Below are 18,596 nucleotides of genomic sequence, written 5' to 3'. Positions count from 1 at the left end.
AGCTGTAGTTGTTGATGCTGCTTTTGTTGTTGTTGCAGCTGTAGTTGTTGGCTCAGATGTAGTTGTTGCAGCTGTAGTTGTTGGCTCAGCTGTAGTTGTTTTTGCAGCTGTAGTTGTTGGCTCAGATGTAGTTGTTGTTGCAGCTGTAGTTGTTGGCTCAGCTGTAGTTGTTGCAAATTTAGTTGTTGGCTCAGCTGTAGTTGTTGTTACATCTGTAGTTGTTGGCTCAGCTGTAGTTGTTGCAGCTGTAGCTGTTGATGCAGCTTTAGTTGTTGTTGCAGCCGTAGTTGTTGGCTCAGATGTAGTTGTTGTTGCAGCTGTAGTTGTTGGCTCAGCTGTTGTTGTTGATGCAGCTGTAGTTGTTGATGCAGCTTTAGTTGTTGTTGCAGCTGTAGTTGTTGGCTCAGATGTAGTTGTTGTTGCAGCTGTAGTTGTTGGCTCAGCTGTAGTTGTTGTAAATTTAGTTGTTGGCTCAGCTGTAGTTGTTGGTGCATCTGTAGTTGTTGGCTCAGCTGTAGTTGTTGGATCAGATGTAGTTGTTGATGCAGCTTTTGTTGTTGTTGCAGCTGTAGTTGTTGGATCAGATGTAGTTGTTGTTGCAGCTGTAGTTGTTGGCTCAGATGTAGTTGTTGTTGTAGCTGTAGTTATTGGATCAGATGAAGTTGTTGTCGCAGCTGTAGTTGTTGACGCAGCTGTAGTTGTTGTCCTAGCTGTAGTTGTTGCAGCTGTAGTTGTTGGCTCAGTTGTAGTTGTAGTTGCAGTTGTAGTTGTTGGCTCAGCTGTAGTTGTTGTTGCAGCTATAGTTGTTGCAGCTGTAGTTGTGGTTACAGCTGTAGTTGTTGTCTCAGCTGTAGTTGTTGGCTCAGATGTAGTTGTTGTTGCAGCTGTAGTTGTTGTCTCAGCTGTTGTTGTTGTTAAAGCTGTACTTGTTGGCTCAGCTGTAGTTGTTGTTAATGCTGAAGTTGTTGGCTCAGCTGTAGTTGTTGCATCTGTAGTTGTTGGCTCAGCTGTAGTTGTTGCAGCTGTAGTTGTTGATGCAGCTTTAGTTGTTGTTGCAGCTGTAGTTGTTGGCTCAGATGTAGTTGTTGTTGCAGCTGTAGTTGTTGGCTCAGCTGTAGTTGTTGTTGCAGCTGTAGTTGTTGGATCAGATGTAGTTGTTGTTGCAGCTGTAGTTGTTGGCTCAGATGTAGTTGTTGTAGCTGTAGTTATTGGCTCAGATGTAGTTGTTGTCGCAGCTGTAGTTGTTGACGCAGCTGTAGTTGTTGTCCTAGCTGTAGTTGTTGCAGCTGTAGTTGTTGGCTCAGTTGTAGTTGTAGTTGCAGCTGTAGTTGTTGGCTCAGCTGTAGTTGTTGTTGCAGCTATAGTTGTTGCAGCTGTAGTTGTGGTTACAGCTGTAGTTGTTGTCTCAGCTGTAGTTGTTGGCTCAGATGTAGTTGTTGTTGCAGCTGTAGTTGTTGGCTCAGCTGTAGTTGTTGGCTCAGCTGTTGTTGTTAAAGCTGTACTTGTTGGCTCAGCTGTAGTTGTTGTTAAAGCTGAAGTTGTTGGCTCAGCTGTAGTTGTTGCATCTGTAGTTGTTGGCTCCGCTGTAGTTGTTGCAGCTGTAGTTGTTGGCTCAGATGTAGTTGTTGTTGCAGCTGTAGTTGTTGGCTCAGCTGTAGTTGTTGTTGCAGCTGTAGTTGTTGGCTCAGATGTAGTTGTTGCAGCTGTAGTTGTTGGCTCAGATGTAGTTGTTGTTGCAGCTGTAGTTGTTGGCTCAGATGTAGTTGTTGTTGCAGCTGTAGTTGTTGTCTCAGCTGTTGTTGTTGGCTCAGATGTAGTTGTTGTTGCAGCTGTAGTTGTTGTCTCAGCTGTAGTTGTTGGCTCAGCTGTTGTTGTTGTTAAAGCTGTACTTGTTGGCTCAGCTGTAGTTGTTGTTAAAGCTGAAGTTGTTGGCTCAGCTGTAGTTGTTTCAAATTTAGTTGTTGTTGCAGCCGTAGTTGTGGGCTCAGATGTAGTTGTTGGCTCAGCTGTAGTTGTTGTCGCAGCTGTAGTTTTTGGCTCAGCTGTAGTTGTTGTCGCAGCTGTAGTTTTTGGCTCAGCTGTAGTTGTTGCAGCTGTAGTTGCTGTTGCAGCTGTAGTTGTTGTTGCAGCCGTAGTTGTGGGCTCAGATGTAGTTGTTGTTGCAGCTGTAGTTGTTGTTGCAGCTGTAGTTGTTGCAGCTGTAATTGTAGTTGCAGATGTAGTTGTTGGCTCAGTTGTAGTTGTTGGCTCAGCTGTTGTTGTTAAAGCTGTACTTGTTGGCTCAGCTGTAGTTGTTGTTAAAGCTGTAGTTGTTGGCTCAGCTGTAGTTGTTGCAGCTGTAGTTGTGGTTACAGCTGTAGTTGTTGTCTCAGCTGTTGTTGTTGGCTCAGATGTAGTTGTTGTTGCAGCTGTAGTTGTTGTCTCAGCTGTAGTTGTTGGCTCAGCTGTTGTTGTTGTTAAAGCTGTACTTGTTGGCTCAGCTGTAGTTGTTGTTAAAGCTGAAGTTGTTGGCTCAGCTGTAGTTGTTTCAAATTTAGTTGTTGTTGCAGCCGTAGTTGTGGGCTCAGATGTAGTTGTTGGCTCAGCTGTAGTTGTTGTCGCAGCTGTAGTTTTTGGCTCAGCTGTAGTTGTTGTCGCAGCTGTAGTTTTTGGCTCAGCTGTAGTTGTTGCAGCTGTAGTTGCTGTTGCAGCTGTAGTTGTTGTTGCAGCTGTAGTTGTTGTTGCAGCTGTAGTTGTTGCAGCTGTAATTGTAGTTGCAGATGTAGTTGTTGGCTCAGCTGTAGTTGTTGGCTCAGCTGTTGTTGTTAAAGCTGTACTTGTTGGCTCAGCTGTAGTTGTTGTTAAAGCTGTAGTTGTTGGCTCAGCTGTAGTTGTTGGCTCAGCTGTAGTTGTTGTTGCATCTGTAGTTGTTACCTCAGCTGTAGTTGTTGCAGCTGTAGCTGTTGATGCAGCTTTACTTGTTGTTGCAGCTGTAGTTGTTGGCTCAGCTGTTGTTGTTGTTAAAGCTGTAGTTGTTGGCTCAGCTGTAGTTGTTGATGCAGCAGTAGTTGTTGATGCAGCTTTAGTTGTTGTTGCAGCTGTAGTTGTTGGCTCAGCTGTAGTTGTTGTTAAAGCTGAAGTTGTTGGCTCAGCTGTAGTTGTTGATGCAGCTTTAGTTGTTGCAGCTGTAGTTGTTGGCTCAGATGTAGTTGTTGTTGCAGCTGTACTTATTGGCTCAGATGTAGTTGTTGTAGCAGCAGCTGTAGTTGTTGGCTCAGATGTAGTTGTTGCAGCTGTAGCTGTTGATGCAGCTTTAGTTGTTGTTGCAGCTGTAGTTGTTGGCTCAGATGTAGTTGTTGTTGCAGCTGTAGTTGTTGACTCAGCTGTAGTTGTTGATGCAGCTGTAGTTGTTGGCTCAGCTGTAGTTGTTGATGCAGCTGTAGTTGTTGGCTCAGCTGTAGTTGTTGATGCAGCTGTAGTTGTTGATGCAGCTTTAGTTGTTGTTGCAGCTGTAGTTGTTGGATCAGATGTAGTTGTTGTTGCAGCTGTAGTTGTTGGCTCAGATGTAGTTGTTGTAGCTGTAGTTATTGGCTCAGATGTAGTTGTTGTCGCAGCTGTAGTTGTTGACGCAGCTGTAGTTGTTGTCCTAGCTGTAGTTGTTGCAGCTGTAGTTGTTGGCTCAGTTGTAGTTGTAGTTGCAGCTGTAGTTGTTGGCTCAGCTGTAGTTGTTGTTGCAGCTATAGTTGTTGCAGCTGTAGTTGTGGTTACAGCTGTAGTTGTTGTCTCAGCTGTAGTTGTTGGCTCAGATGTAGTTGTTGTTGCAGCTGTAGTTGTTGGCTCAGATGTAGTTGTTGTAGCTGTAGTTATTGGCTCAGATGTAGTTGTTGTCGCAGCTGTAGTTGTTGACGCAGCTGTAGTTGTTGTCCTAGCTGTAGTTGTTGCAGCTGTAGTTGTTGGCTCAGTTGTAGTTGTAGTTGCAGCTGTAGTTGTTGGCTCAGCTGTAGTTGTTGTTGCAGCTATAGTTGTTGCAGCTGTAGTTGTTGTTAAAGCTGTAGTTGTTGGCTCAGCTGTAGTTGTTGGCTCAGCTGTAGTTGTTGTTGCATCTGTAGTTGTTACCTCAGCTGTAGTTGTTGCAGCTGTAGCTGTTGATGCAGCTTTACTTGTTGTTGCAGCTGTAGTTGTTGGCTCAGCTGTTGTTGTTGTTAAAGCTGTAGTTGTTGGCTCAGCTGTAGTTGTTGATGCAGCAGTAGTTGTTGATGCAGCTTTAGTTGTTGTTGCAGCTGTAGTTGTTGGCTCAGCTGTAGTTGTTGTTAAAGCTGAAGTTGTTGGCTCAGCTGTAGTTGTTGATGCAGCTTTAGTTGTTGCAGCTGTAGTTGTTGGCTCAGATGTAGTTGTTGTTGCAGCTGTACTTATTGGCTCAGATGTAGTTGTTGTAGCAGCAGCTGTAGTTGTTGGCTCAGATGTAGTTGTTGCAGCTGTAGCTGTTGATGCAGCTTTAGTTGTTGTTGCAGCTGTAGTTGTTGGCTCAGATGTAGTTGTTGTTGCAGCTGTAGTTGTTGGCTCAGCTGTAGTTGTTGATGCAGCTGTAGTTGTTGGCTCAGCTGTAGTTGTTGATGCAGCTGTAGTTGTTGGCTCAGCTGTAGTTGTTGATGCAGCTGTAGTTGTTGATGCAGCTTTAGTTGTTGTTGCAGCTGTAGTTGTTGGATCAGATGTAGTTGTTGTTGCAGCTGTAGTTGTTGGCTCAGATGTAGTTGTTGTAGCTGTAGTTATTGGCTCAGATGTAGTTGTTGTCGCAGCTGTAGTTGTTGACGCAGCTGTAGTTGTTGTCCTAGCTGTAGTTGTTGCAGCTGTAGTTGTTGGCTCAGTTGTAGTTGTAGTTGCAGCTGTAGTTGTTGGCTCAGCTGTAGTTGTTGTTGCAGCTATAGTTGTTGCAGCTGTAGTTGTGGTTACAGCTGTAGTTGTTGTCTCAGCTGTAGTTGTTGATGCAGCAGTAGTTGTTGATGCAGCTTTAGTTGTTGTTGCAGCTGTACTTGTTGGCTCAGCTGTAGTTGTTGTTAAAGCTGTAGTTGTTGGCTCAGCTGTAGTTGTTGATGCAGCAGTAGTTGTTGATGCAGCTTTAGTTGTTGTTGCAGCTGTACTTGTTGGCTCAGCTGTAGTTGTTGTTAAAGCTGAAGTTGTTGGCTCCGCTGTAGTTGTTGCAGCTGTAGTTGTTGGCTCAGATGTAGTTGTTGTTGCAGCTGTAGTTGTTGGCTCAGCTGTAGTTGTTGTTGCAGCTGTAGTTGTTGGCTCAGATGTAGTTGTTGCAGCTGTAGTTGTTGGCTCAGATGTAGTTGTTGTTGCAGCTGTAGTTGTTGGCTCAGATGTAGTTGTTGTTGCAGCTGTAGTTGTTGGCTCAGATGTAGTTGTTGTTGCAGCTGTAGTTGTTGGCTCAGATGTAGTTGTTGTTGTAGCTGTAGTTATTGGCTCAGATGTAGTTGTTGTCGCAGCTGTAGTTGTTGACGCAGCTGTAGTTGTTGTCCTAGCTGTAGTTGTTGCAGCTGTAGTTGTTGGCTCAGTTGTAGTTGTAGTTGCAGCTGTAGTTGTTGGCTCAGCTGTAGTTGTTGTTGCAGCTATAGTTGTTGCAGCTGTAGTTGTGGTTACAGCTGTAGTTGTTGTCTCAGCTGTAGTTGTTGGCTCAGATGTAGTTGTTGTTGCAGCTGTAGTTGTTGGCTCAGATGTAGTTGTTGTAGCTGTAGTTATTGGCTCAGATGTAGTTGTTGTCGCAGCTGTAGTTGTTGACGCAGCTGTAGTTGTTGTCCTAGCTGTAGTTGTTGCAGCTGTAGTTGTTGGCTCAGTTGTAGTTGTAGTTGCAGCTGTAGTTGTTGGCTCAGCTGTAGTTGTTGTTGCAGCTATAGTTGTTGCAGCTGTAGTTGTGGTTACAGCTGTAGTTGTTGGCTCAGCTGTAGTTGTTGGCTCAGCTGTTGTTGTTAAAGCTGTACTTGTTGGCTCAGCTGTAGTTGTTGTTAAAGCTGAAGTTGTTGGCTCAGCTGTAGTTGTTGCATCTGTAGTTGTTGGCTCCGCTGTAGTTGTTGCAGCTGTAGTTGTTGGCTCAGATGTAGTTGTTGTTGCAGCTGTAGTTGTTGGCTCAGCTGTAGTTGTTGTTGCAGCTGTAGTTGTTGGCTCAGATGTAGTTGTTGCAGCTGTAGTTGTTGGCTCAGATGTAGTTGTTGTTGCAGCTGTAGTTGTTGGCTCAGATGTAGTTGTTGTTGCAGCTGTAGTTGTTGGCTCAGATGTAGTTGTTGTTGCAGCTGTAGTTGTTGGCTCAGATGTAGTTGTTGTTGTAGCTGTAGTTATTGGCTCAGATGTAGTTGTTGTCGCAGCTGTAGTTGTTGACGCAGCTGTAGTTGTTGTCGTAGCTGTAGTTGTTGCAGCTGTAGTTGTTGGCTCAGTTGTAGTTGTAGTTGCAGCTGTAGTTGTTGGCTCAGCTATAGTTGTTGCAGCTGTAGTTGTGGTTACAGCTGTAGTTGTTGTCTCAGCTGTTGTTGATGGCTCAGATGTAGTTGTTGTTGCAGCTGTAGTTGTTGTCTCAGCTGTAGTTGTTGGCTCAGCTGTTGTTGTTGTTAAAGCTGTACTTGTTGGCTCAGCTGTAGTTGTTGTTAAAGCTGAAGTTGTTGGCTCAGCTGTAGTTGTTTCAAATTTAGTTGTTGTTGCAGCCGTAGTTGTGGGCTCAGATGTAGTTGTTGGCTCAGCTGTAGTTGTTGTCGCAGCTGTAGTTTTTGGCTCAGCTGTAGTTGTTGTCGCAGCTGTAGTTTTTGGCTCAGCTGTAGTTGTTGCAGCTGTAGTTGCTGTTGCAGCTGTAGTTGTTGTTGCAGCCGTAGTTGTGGGCTCAGATGTAGTTGTTGTTGCAGCTGTAGTTGTTGTTGCAGCTGTAGTTGTTGCAGCTGTAATTGTAGTTGCAGATGTAGTTGTTGGCTCAGTTGTAGTTGTTGGCTCAGCTGTTGTTGTTAAAGCTGTACTTGTTGGCTCAGCTGTAGTTGTTGTTAAAGCTGTAGTTGTTGGCTCAGCTGTAGTTGTTGGCTCAGCTGTAGTTGTTGCAGCTGTAGCTGTTGATGCAGCTTTACTTGTTGTTGCAGCTGTAGTTGTTGGCTCAGCTGTTGTTGTTGTTAAAGCTGTAGTTGTTGGCTCAGCTGTAGTTGTTGATGCAGCAGTAGTTGTTGATGCAGCTTTAGTTGTTGTTAAAGCTGTACTTGTTGGCTCAGCTGTAGTTGTTGTTAAAGCTGAAGTTGTTGGCTCAGCTGTAGTTGTTTCAAATTTAGTTGTTGTTGCAGCCGTAGTTGTGGGCTCAGATGTAGTTGTTGGCTCAGCTGTAGTTGTTGTCGCAGCTGTAGTTTTTGGCTCAGCTGTAGTTGTTGTCGCAGCTGTAGTTTTTGGCTCAGCTGTAGTTGTTGCAGCTGTAGTTGCTGTTGCAGCTGTAGTTGTTGTTGCAGCCGTAGTTGTGGGCTCAGATGTAGTTGTTGTTGCAGCTGTAGTTGTTGTTGCAGCTGTAGTTGTTGCAGCTGTAATTGTAGTTGCAGATGTAGTTGTTGGCTCAGTTGTAGTTGTTGGCTCAGCTGTTGTTGTTAAAGCTGTACTTGTTGGCTCAGCTGTAGTTGTTGTTAAAGCTGTAGTTGTTGGCTCAGCTGTAGTTGTTGGCTCAGCTGTAGTTGTTGCAGCTGTAGCTGTTGATGCAGCTTTACTTGTTGTTGCAGCTGTAGTTGTTGGCTCAGCTGTTGTTGTTGTTAAAGCTGTAGTTGTTGGCTCAGCTGTAGTTGTTGATGCAGCAGTAGTTGTTGATGCAGCTTTAGTTGTTGTTGCAGCTGTAGTTGTTGGCTCAGCTGTAGTTGTTGTTAAAGCTGAAGTTGTTGGCTCAGCTGTAGTTGTTGATGCAGCTTTAGTTGTTGCAGCTGTAGTTGTTGGCTCAGATGTAGTTGTTGTTGCAGCTGTACTTATTGGCTCAGATGTAGTTGTTGTAGCAGCTGTAGTTGTTGGCTCAGATGTAGTTGTTGTTGCAGCTGTAGTTGTTGGCTCAGATGTAGTTGTAGTTGCAGCTGTAGTTGTTGTTGCAGCCGTAGTTGTGGGCTCAGATGTAGTTGTTGTTGCAGCTGTAGTTGTTGGCTCAGCTGTAGTTGTAGTTGCAGCCATAGTTGTTGCAGCTGTAGTTGTTGGCTCAGTTGTAGTTGTTGGCTCAGCTGTAGTTGTTGGCTCAGTAGTAGTTGTTGGCTCAGCTGTAGTTGTTGCAGCTGTAGTTGTTTTTGAAGCCGTAGTTGTGGGCTCAAATGTAGTTGTTGTTCCAGCTGTAGTTGTAGTTGCAGCTGTAGTTGGAGTTGCAGCCGTAGTTGTGGGCTCAGATGTAGTTGTTGTTGCAATTGTAGTTGTTGTTGCACCCGTAGTTGTGGGCTGAAATGTAGTTGTTGGCTCAGCTGTAGTTGTTGGCGCAGCTGAAGTTGTTGCAGCTGTAGTTGTTGTTGCAGCTGTAGTTGTTGGCTCAACTGTAGTTGTTGTCGCAGCTGTAGTTGTAGTTGCAGCTGTAGTTGTTGTTGCAGCCGTCGTTGTGGGCTCAGATGTAGTTGTTGGCTCAGCTGTAGTTGTTGTTGCAGCTGTAGTTGTTGGCTCAGTTGTAGTTGTTGGCTCAGCTGTAGTTTTTGTTGCAGCCGTAGTTGTTGCAGCTGTAGTTGTTGCTGCAGCCGTAGTTGTGGGCTCAGATGTAGTTGTTGTTGCAGCTGTAGTTGTTGGCTCAGCTGTAGTTGTTGTTGCAGCCGTAGTTGTTGTCGCAGCTGTAGTTGTTGTCGCAGCTGTAGTTGTTGCAGCTGTAGTTGTTGGCTCAGTTGTAGTTGTAGTTGCAGCTGTAGTTGTTGGCTCAGTTGTAGTTGTTGGGTCAGCTGTAGTTGTTGGCTCAGCTGTAGTTTTTGCAGCTGTAGTTGTTTTTGAAGCCGTAGTTGTGGGCTCAAATGTAGTTGTTGTTCCAGTTGTAGTTGTAGTTGCAGTTGTAGTTGTAGTTGCAGCCGTAGTTGTTGGCTCAACTGTAGTTGTTGGCTCAGCTGTAGTTGTTGGCGCAGCTGTAGTTGTTGTTGCAGCCGTAGATGTAGTTGCAGCTGTAGTTGTTGTTGCAGCCATAGTTGTGGGCTCAGATGTAGTTGTTGTTGCAGCTGTAGTTGTAGTTTCAGCTGTAGTTGTTGTTGCAGCCGTAGTTGTGGGCTCAAATGTAGTTGTTGGCTCAGCTGTAGTTGTTGGCGCAGCTGAAGTTGTTGCAGCTGTAGTTGTTGTTGCAGCTGTAGTTGTTGGCTCAACTGTAGTTGTTGTCGCAGCTGTAGTTGTTGTTGCAGCTGTAGTTGTTGGCTCAGTTGTAGTTATTGGCTCAGCTGTAGTTTTTGTTGCAGCCGTAGTTGTGCGCTCAGATGTAGTTGTTGTTGCAGCAATAGTTGTGGGCTCAGATGTAGTTGTTGTTGCAGCTGTAGTTGTAGTTGCAGCTGTAGTTGTTGTTGCACCCGTAGTTGTTGGCTCAGCTGTAGTTGTAGTTGCAGCCATAGTTGTTGCAGCTGTAGTTGTTGGCTCAGTTGTAGTTGTTGGCTCAGCTATAGTTGTTGGCTCAGTAGTAGTTGTTGGCTCAGCTGTAGTTTTTGCAGCTGTAGTTGTTTTTGAAGCCGTAGTTGTGGGCTCAAATGTAGTTGTTGGCTCAGCTGTAGTTGTTGGCGCAGCTGAAGTTGTTGCAGCTGTAGTTGTTGTTGCAGCTGTAGTTGTTGGCTCAGCTGTAGTTGTTGGCGCAGCTGAAGTTGTTGCAGCTGTAGTTGTTGTTGCAGCTGTAGTTGTTGGCTCAACTGTGGTTGTTGTCGCAGCTGTAGTTGTTGTTGCAGCCGTAGATGTAGTTGCAGCTGTAGTTGTTGTTGCACCCGTAGTTGTGGGCTCAAATGTAGTTGTTGGCTCAGCTGTAGTTGTTGGCGCAGCTGAAGTTGTTGCAGCTGTAGTTGTTGTTGCAGCTGTAGTTGTTGGCTCAGATGTAGTTGTTGTTGCAGCTGTAGTTGTTGGCTCAGATGTAGTTGTAGTTGCAGCTGTAGTTGTTGTTGCAGCCGTAGTTGTGGGCTCAGATGTAGTTGTTGTTGCAGCTGTAGTTGTTGGCTCAGCTGTAGTTGTAGTTGCAGCCATAGTTGTTGCAGCTGTAGTTGTTGGCTCAGTTGTAGTTGTTGGCTCAGCTGTAGTTGTTGGCTCAGTAGTAGTTGTTGGCTCAGCTGTAGTTTTTGCAGCTGTAGTTGTTTTTGAAGCCGTAGTTGTGGGCTCAAATGTAGTTGTTGTTCCAGCTGTAGTTGTAGTTGCAGCTGTAGTTGTTGGCTCAGCTGTAGTTGTTGTCGCAGCTGTAGTTTTTGGCTCAGCTGTAGTTGCTGTTGCAGCTGTAGTTGTTGTTGCAGCCGTAGTTGTGGGCTCAGATGTAGTTGTTGTTGCAGCTGTAGTTGTTGTTGCAGCTGTAGTTGTTGCAGCTGTAATTGTAGTTGCAGATGTAGTTGTTGGCTCAGCTGTAGTTGTTGGCTCAGCTGTTGTTGTTAAAGCTGTACTTGTTGGCTCAGCTGTAGATGTAGTTGCAGCTGTAGTTGTTGTTGCAGCCGTAGTTGTGCGCTCAGATGTAGTTGTTGTTGCAGCTGTAGTTGTAGTTGCAGCTGTAGTTGTTGTTGCAGCCATCGTTGTGGGCTCAGATGTAGTTGTAGTTGCAGCTGTAGTTGTTGTTGCAGCCGTCGTTGTGGGCTCAGATGTAGTTGTAGTTGCAGCTGTAGTTGTAGTTGAGGCTGTAGTTGTAGTTGCAGCTGTAGTTGTTGTTGCAGCCGTCGCTGTGGGCTCAGTTGTAGTTGTAGTTGCAGCCGTAGTTGTGGGCTCAGCTGTAGTTGTTGTTGCAGCCGTAGTTGTTGTCGCAGCTGTAGTTGTTGTCGCAGCTGTAGTTGTTGCAGCTGTAGTTGTTAGCTCAGTTGTAGTTGTAGTTGCAGCTGTAGTTGTTGGCTCAGTTGTAGTTGTTGGCTCAGCTGTTGTTGTTGGCTCAGCTGTAATTGTTGGCTCAGCTGTAGTTGTTGGCTCAGCTGTAGTTTTTGCAGCTGTAGTTGTTTTTGAAGCTGTAGTTGTGGGCTCAAATGTAGTCGTTGTTCCAGCTGTAGTTGTAGTTGCAGCTGTAGTTGTTGCAGCCGTCGTTGTGGGCTCAGATGTAGTTGTCGGCTCAGCTGTAGTTGTTGTTGCAGCTGTAGTTGTTGGCTCAGTTGTAGTTGTTGGCTCAGCTGTAGTTTCTGTTGCAGCCGTAGTTTTTGGCTCAGCTGTAGTTGTTGTTGCAGCAATAGTTGTTGTCTCAGCTCTAGTTGTTGGCTCAGCTGTAGTTGTTGTTGCAGCTGTAGTTGATGGCTCAACTGTAGTTGTTGGCTCAGCTGTAGTTGTTGGCGCAGCTGTAGTTGTTGTTGCAGCCGTAGATGTAGTTGCAGCTGTAGTTGTTGTTGCAGCCGTAGTTGTGGGCTCAGATGTAGTTGTTGTTGCAGCTGTAGTTGTAGTTGCAGCTGTAGTTGTTGTTGTACCCGTAGTTGTGGGCTCAGATGTAGTTTTTGTTGCAGCTGTAGTTGTTAGCTCAGTTGTAGTTGTTGGCTCAGCTGTAGTTGTTGTTGCAGCCGTACTTGTGGGCTCAGATGTAGCTGTTGTTGCAGCTGTAGATGTAGTTGCCACTGTAGTTGTTGTTGCAGCCGTAGTTGTGCGCACAGATGTAGTTGTTGTTGCAGCTGTAGTTGTACTTGTAGCTGTAGTTGTTGTTGCAGCCATAGTTGGGGGCTCAGATGTAGTTGTAGTTGGAGCTGTAGTTGTAGTTGCAGCTGTAGTTGTAGTTGCAGCGGTAGTTGTTGTTGCAGCCGTCGTTGTGGGCTCAGATGTAGTTGTTGGCTCAGCTGTAGTTGTTGTTGCAGCTGTAGTTGTTGGCTCAGTTGTAGTTGTTTGCTCAGCTGTAGTTTTTGTTGCAGCCGTAGTTGTTGGCTCAGTTGTAGTTGTTGGCTTAGCTGTAGTTGTTGTTGCAGATGTAGTTGTTGGCTCAGCTGTAGTTGTCGTTGCAGCTGTAGTTGTTGCAGCTGTAGTTGTTGTTGCAGCCATAGTTGTTGGCTCAGCTGTAGTTGTTGGCTCAGCTGTAGTTGTTGTTGCAGCCGTAGTTGTTGTCGCAGCTGTAGTTGTTGTCGCAGCTGTAGTTGTTGTCGCAGCTGTAGTTGTTGCAGCTGTAGTTGTTGGCTCAGTTGTAGTTGTAGTTGCAGCTGTAGTTGTTGGCTCAGTTGTAGTTGTTGGCTCAGCTGTAGTTGTTGGGTCAGCTCTAGTTGTTGGCTCAGCTGTAGTTGTTGGCTTAGCTGTAGTTGTTGTTGCAGATGTAGTTGTTGGCTCAGCTGTAGTTGTCGTTGCAGCTGTAGTTGTTGCAGCTGTAGTTGTTGTTGCAGCCATAGTTGTTGGCTCAGCTGTAGTTGTTGGCTCAGCTGTAGTTGTTGTTGCAGCCGTAGTTGTTGTTGCAGCTGTAGTTGTTGTCGCAGCTGTAGTTGTTGTCGCAGCTGTAGTTGTTGCAGCTGTAGTTGTTGGCTCAGTTGTAGTTGTAGTTGCAGCTGTAGTTGTTGGCTCAGTTGTAGTTGTTGGCTCAGCTGTAGTTGTTGGGTCAGCTGTAGTTGTTGGCTCAGCTGTAGTTTTTGCAGCTGTAGTTGTTTTTGAAGCCGTAGATGTGGGCTCAAATGTAGTTGTTGTTCCAGCTGTAGTTGTAGTTGCTGCTGTAGTTGGAGTTGCAGCCGTAGTTGTTGGCTCAACTGTAGTTGTTGGCTCAGCTGTAGTTGTTGTTGCAGCCGTAGATGTAGTTGCAGCTGTAGTGGTTGTTGCAGCCGTAGTTGTGGGCTCAGATGTAGTTGTTGTTGCAGCTGTAGTTGTAGTTGCAGCTGTAGTTGTTGTTGCACCCGTAGTTGTGGGCTCAAATGTAGTTGTTGGCTCAGCTGTAGTTGTTGGCGCAGCTGAAGTTGTTGCAGCTGTAGTTGTTGTTGCAGCTGTAGTTGTTGGCTCAACTGTAGTTGTTGTCGCAGCTGTAGTTGTTGTTGCAGCCGTAGATGTAGTTGCAGCTGTAGTTTTTGTTGCAGCCGTCGTTGTGGGCTCAGATGTAGTTGTTGGCTCAGCTGTAGTTGTAGTTGCAGCTGTAGTTGTTGGCTCAGTTGTAGTTGTTGGCTCAGCTGTAGTTTTTGTTGCAGCCGTAGTTGTTGGCTCAGCTGTAGTTGTTGTTGCAGCAATAGTTGTTGTCTCAGCTCTAGTTGTTGGCTCAGCAGTAGTTGTTGGCTTAGCTGTAGTCGTTGTTGCAGATGTAGTTGTTGGCTCAGCTGTAGTTGTCGTTGCAGCTGTAGTTGTTGCAGCTGTAGTTGTTGTTGCAGCCGTAGTTGTTGTTGCAGCCGTAGTTGTGGGCTCAGATGTAGTTGTTGTTGCAGCTGTAGTTGTTGGCTCAGCTGTAGTTGTTGCAGCTGTAGTTGTTGGCTCAGTTGTAGTTGTAGTTGCAGCTGTAGTTGTTGGCTCAGTTGTAGTTGTTGGCTCAGCTGTAGTTGTTGGGTCAGCTGTAGTTGTTGGCTCAGCTGTAGTTTTTGCAGCTGTAGTTGCTTTTGAAGCCGTAGTTGTGGGCTCAAATGTAGTTGTTGTTCCAGCTGTAGTTGTAGTTGCAGCTGTAGTTGGAGTTGCAGCCGTAGTTGTTGGCTCAACTGTAGTTGTTGGCTCAGCTGTAGTTTTCGGCGCAGCTGTAGTTGTTGTTGCAGCCGTAGATGTAGTTGCAGCTGTAGTTGTTGTTGCAGCCGTAGTTGTGGGCTCAGATGTAGTTGTTGTTGCAGCTGTAGTTGTTGGCTCAGTTGTAGTTGTTGGCTCAGCTGTAGTTGTTGTTGCACCCGTAGTTGTGGGCTCAGATGTAGTTGTTGTTGCAGCTGTAGTTGTAGTTGCAGCTGTAGTTGTTGTTGCAGATGTAGTTGTTGGCTCAGCTGTAGTTGTCGTTGCAGCTCTTGTTGTTGTTGCAGCCATAGTTGTTGGCTCAGCTGTAGTTGTTGTTGCAGCTGTAGTTGTTGTCTCAGCCGTAGTTGTTTTCTCAGCTGTAGTTGTTGCAGCAATAGTTGTTGGCTCAGTTGTAGTTGTTGGCTCAGCTGTAGTTGTTGGCTCAGTTGTAGTTGTTGTCTCAGCTCTAGTTGTTGGCTCAGCTGTAGTTGTTGGCTCAGCTGTAGTTGTTGGCTCAGCTGTAGTTGTTGGCTCAGCTGTAGTTGTTGTTGCAGCCGTAGTTGTTGTCGCAGCTGTAGTTGTTGGCTCAGCTGTAGTTGTTGCAGCTGTAGTTGTTGGCTCAGTTGTAGTTGTAGTTGCAGCTGTTGTTGTTGGCTCAGTTGTAGTTGTTGGCTCAGCTGTAGTTGTTGTTGCAGCAATAGTTGTTGTCTCAGCTCTAGTTGTTGGCTCAGCACTAGTTGTTGGCTTAGCTGTAGTCGTTGTTGCAGATGTAGTTGTTGGCTCAGCTGTAGTTGTCGTTGCAGCTGTAGTTGTTGCAGCTGTAGTTGTTGTTGCAGCCGTAGTTGTGGGCTCAGATGTAGTTGTTATTGCAGCTGTAGTTGTTGGCTCAGTTGTAGTTGTAGTTGCAGCTGTAGTTGTTGGCTCAGTTGTAGTTGTTGGCTCAGCTGTAGTTGTTGCGTCAGCTGTAGTTGTTGGCTCAGCTGTAGTTGTTGGCTCAGCTGTAGTTGTTGGCTCAGCTGTAGTTGTTGTTGCAGCCGTAGTTGTTGTCGCAGCTGTAGTTGTTGGCTCAGCTGTAGTTGTTGCAGCTGTAGTTGTTGGCTCAGTTGTAGTTGTAGATGCAGCTGTAATTGTTGGCTCAGTTGTAGTTGTTGGCTCAGCTGTAGTTGTTGGGTCAGCTGTAGTTGTTGGCTCAGCTGTAGTTGTTTTCTCAGCTGTAGTTGTTGCAGCAATAGTTGTTGGCTCAGTTGTAGTTGTTGGCTCAGCTGTAGTTGTTGGCTCAGTTATAGTTGTAGTTGCAGCTGTAGTTGTTGGCTCAGCTATAGTTGTTGCAGCTGTAGTTGTGGTTACAGCTGTAGTTGTTGTCTCAGCTGTTGTTGTTGGCTCAGATGTTGTTGTTAAAGCTGTACTTGTTGGCTCAGCTGTAGTTGTTGTTAAAGCTGAAGTTGTTGGCTCAGCTGTAGTTGTTTCAAATTTAGTTGTTGTTGCAGCCGTAGTTGTGGGCTCAGATGTAGTTGTTGGCTCAGCTGTAGTTGTTGTCGCAGCTGTAGTTTTTGGCTCAGCTGTAGTTGTTGTCGCAGCTGTAGTTTTTGGCTCAGCTGTAGTTGTTGCAGCTGTAGTTGCTGTTGCAGCTGTAGTTGTTGTTTCAGCCGTAGTTGTGGGCTCAGATGTAGTTGTTGTTGCAGCTGTAGTTGTTGTTGCAGCTGTAGTTGTTGCAGCTGTAATTGTAGTTGCAGATGTAGTTGTTGGCTCAGCTGTAGTTGTTGGCTCAGCTGTTGTTGTTAAAGCTGTACTTGTTGGCTCAGCTGTAGTTGTTGTTAAAGCTGTAGTTGTTGGCTCAGCTGTAGTTGTTGGCTCAGCTGTAGTTGTTGCAGCTGTAGCTGTTGATGCAGCTTTACTTGTTGTTGCAGCTGTAGTTGTTGGCTCAGCTGTTGTTGTTGTTAAAGCTGTAGTTGTTGGCTCAGCTGTAGTTGTTGATGCAGCAGTAGTTGTTGATGCAGCTTTAGTTGTTGTTGCAGCTGTAGTTGTTGGCTCAGCTGTAGTTGTTGTTAAAGCTGAAGTTGTTGTCTCAGCCGTAGTTGTTTTCTCAGCTGTAGTTGTTGCAGCAATAGTTGTTGGCTCAGTTGTAGTTGTTGGCTCAGCTGTAGTTGTTGGCTCAGTTGTAGTTGTTGTCTCAGCTCTAGTTGTTGGCTCAGCTGTAGTTGTTGGCTCAGCTGTAGTTGTTGGCTCAGCTGTAGTTGTTGGCTCAGCTGTAGTTGTTGTTGCAGCCGTAGTTGTTGTCGCAGCTGTAGTTGTTGGCTCAGCTGTAGTTGTTGCAGCTGTAGTTGTTGGCTCAGTTGTAGTTGTAGTTGCAGCTGTTGTTGTTGGCTCAGTTGTAGTTGTTGGCTCAGCTGTAGTTGTTGTTGCAGCAATAGTTGTTGTCTCAGCCGTAGTTGTTGTCGCAGCTGTAGTTGTTGGCTCAGCTGTAGTTGTTGCAGCTGTAGTTGTTGGCTTAGCTGTAGTCGTTGTTGCAGATGTAGTTGTTGGCTCAGCTGTAGTTGTCGTTGCAGCTGTAGTTGTTGCAGCTGTAGTTGTTGTTGCAGCCGTAGTTGTGGGCTCAGATGTAGTTGTTATTGCAGCTGTAGTTGTTGGCTCAGTTGTAGTTGTAGTTGCAGCTGTAGTTGTTGGCTCAGTTGTAGTTGTTGGCTCAGCTGTAGTTGTTGGGTCAGCTGTAGTTGTTGGCTCAGCTGTAGTTGTTGGCTCAGCTGTAGTTGTTGGCTCAGCTGTAGTTGTTGTTGCAGCCGTAGTTGTTGTTGCAGCTGTAGTTGTTGGCTCAGCTGTAGTTGTTGCAGCTGTAGTTGTTGGCTCAGTTGTAGTTGTAGATGCAGCTGTAGTTGTTGGCTCAGTTGTAGTTGTTGGCTCAGCTGTAGTTGTTGGGTCAGCTGTAGTTGTTGGCTCAGCTGTAGTTGTTTTCTCAGCTGTAGTTGTTGCAGCAATAGTTGTTGGCTCAGTTGTAGTTGTTGGCTCAGCTGTAGTTGTTGGCTCAGCTGTAGTTGTTGGCTCAGCTGTAGTTGTTGCAGCTGTAGTTGTTGCAACCGTAGTTGTTGGCTCAACTGTAGTTGTTGTTCCAGCTGTAGTTGTTGTTGCAGCCGTAGTTGTGGGCACAGATGTAGTTGTTGTCTCAGCTGTAGTTGTTGTCGCAGCTGTAGTTGTTGTCGCAGCTGTAGTTGTGGTTGCAGCTGTAGTTGTTGTTTCAGCTGTAGTTGTTGGCTCAGCTGTAGTAATTGGCTCAGCTGTAGTTGTTGTCTCAGCCGTAGTTGTTGTTGCAGCTGTCGTTGTTGGCTCAGTTGTAGTTGTTGGCCCAGCTGTAGTTGTTTGCTCAGTTGTAGTTGTTGCAGCTGTAGTTGTTGTTGCAGCTGTAGTTGTTGGCTCAGCTGTAGTAATTGGCTCAGCTGTAGTTGTTGTCTCAGCCGTAGTTGTTGTTGCAGCTGTCGTTGTTGGCTCAGTTGTAGTTGTTGGCCCAGCTGTAGTTGTTTGCTCAGTTGTAGTTGTCTCAGATGTAGTTGTTGTCGCAGCTGTAGTTGTCGCAGCTGTAGTTGTTGTCTCAGTAATAGTTGTTGCAGCTGTAGTTGTTGCAGCTGTAGTTGTTACAGCTTTAGTTGTTGGCTCAGCCGTAGTTGTTGGCTTAGCTGTAGTTGTTGGCTCAGCTGTAGTTGTTGTTCCAGCTGTAGTTGTTGTTGCAGCTGTAGTTGTAGTTGCAGCTGTAGTTGTTAGCTCAGCTGTAGTTGTTGCAGCTGTAGTTGTTGTTGCAGCCGTAGTTGTTGGCTCAACTGTAGTTGTGGTAGCAGCTGTAGTTGTTGTTGAAGCCATAGCTGTGGGCTCAGATGTAGTTGTTGTTGCAGCTGTAGTTGTAGTTGCAGCTGTAGTTGTTGTTGCAGCCGTAGTTGTGGGCTCAGATGTAGTTGTTGTTGCAGCTGTAGTTGTAGTTGCAGCTGTAGTTGTCGTTGCAGCCATAGTTGTTGGCTCAGTTGTAGTTGTTGGCTCAGCTGTAGTTGTTGTTGCAGCCGTAGTTGTGGGCTCAGATGTAGTTGTTGTTGCAGCTGTAGTTGTAGTTGCAGCTGTAGTTGTTGCAGATGTAGTTGTTGGCTCAGCTGTAGTTGTCGTTGCAGCTCTTGTTGTTGTTGCAGCCATAGTTGTTGGCTCAGCTGTAGTTGTTGTTGCAGCTGTAGTTGTTGTCTCAGCCGTAGTTGTTTTCTCAGCTGTAGTTGTTGCAGCAGTAGTTGTTGGCTCAGTTGTAGTTGTTGGCTCAGCTGTAGTTGTTGGCTCAGTTGTAGTTGTTGGCTCAGCTGTAGTTGTTGGCTCAGCTGTAGTTGTTGCAGCTGTAGTTGTTGCAACCGTAGTTGTTGGCTCAACTGTAGTTGTTGTTCCAGCTGTAGTTGTTGTTGCAGCTGTAGTTGTTGCAGCTGTAGTTGTTGTCGCAGCTGTAGTTGTAGTTGCAGCTGTAGTTGTTGGCTCAGCCGTAGTTGTTGCAGCTGTAGTTGTTGCAACCGTAGTTGTTGGCTCAACTGTAGTTGTTGTTCCAGCTGTAGTTGTTGTTGCAGCTGTAGTTGTAGTTGCAGCTGTAGTTGTTAGCTCAGCTGTAGTTGTTGCAGCTGTAGTTGTTGTTGCAGCCGTAGTTGTTGGCTCAACTGTAGTTGTGGTAGCAGCTGTAGTTGTTGTTGAAGCCATAGCTGTGGGCTCAGATGTAGTTGTTGTTGCAGCTGTAGTTGTAGTTGCAGCTGTAGTTGTTGTTGCAGCCGTAGTTGTGGGCTCAGATGTAGTTGTTGTTGCAGCTGTAGTTGTAGTTGCAGCTGTAGTTGTCGTTGCAGCCATAGTTGTTGGCTCAGTTGTAGTTGTTGGCTCAGCTGTAGTTGTTG

The 18,596-nt window shown here is 45.8% G+C and overlaps 3 protein-coding genes across 3 annotated transcripts; all 3 read right to left on the bottom strand.

The window, feature by feature from the left end:
* Positions 1 to 699: 699 nt before the first annotated feature.
* On the bottom strand, positions 700 to 1,836 carry LOC117807849 (salivary glue protein Sgs-3-like; the record flags this gene model as incomplete). The annotated part of the gene is made up of 2 exons (XM_034677260.1): positions 700 to 1,458; positions 1,585 to 1,836. Coding segments are annotated over 2 exons (1,011 nt in total), but the record flags the coding sequence as incomplete, so codon positions are not given.
* Positions 1,837 to 8,640: 6,804 nt separating this feature from the next.
* Positions 8,641 to 12,606, bottom strand: LOC117807810 (cell wall protein DAN4-like; the record flags this gene model as incomplete). Its single annotated transcript, XM_034677212.1, has 3 exons — positions 8,641 to 9,183; positions 11,767 to 12,261; positions 12,322 to 12,606. Coding segments are annotated over 3 exons (1,323 nt in total), but the record flags the coding sequence as incomplete, so codon positions are not given.
* Positions 12,607 to 13,731: 1,125 nt separating this feature from the next.
* On the bottom strand, positions 13,732 to 17,871 carry LOC117807809 (mucin-2-like; the record flags this gene model as incomplete). The annotated part of the gene is made up of 5 exons (XM_034677211.1): positions 17,567 to 17,871; positions 17,206 to 17,500; positions 16,777 to 17,028; positions 15,958 to 16,599; positions 13,732 to 14,838 (listed from the first exon to the last, which is right to left on the bottom strand). Coding segments are annotated over exons 1-5 (2,601 nt in total), but the record flags the coding sequence as incomplete, so codon positions are not given.
* Between the last annotated feature and the right edge of the window lie 725 nt (positions 17,872 to 18,596).

The sequence above is a fragment of the Notolabrus celidotus genome, chromosome 23, assembly GCF_009762535.1.
Source record: "Notolabrus celidotus isolate fNotCel1 chromosome 23, fNotCel1.pri, whole genome shotgun sequence".
NCBI lineage: Eukaryota > Metazoa > Chordata > Actinopteri > Labriformes > Labridae > Notolabrus > Notolabrus celidotus.
The sequence above is the reverse complement of the archived record's forward strand: the minus strand, read 5'-3'. Positions and strand labels throughout refer to the sequence as shown.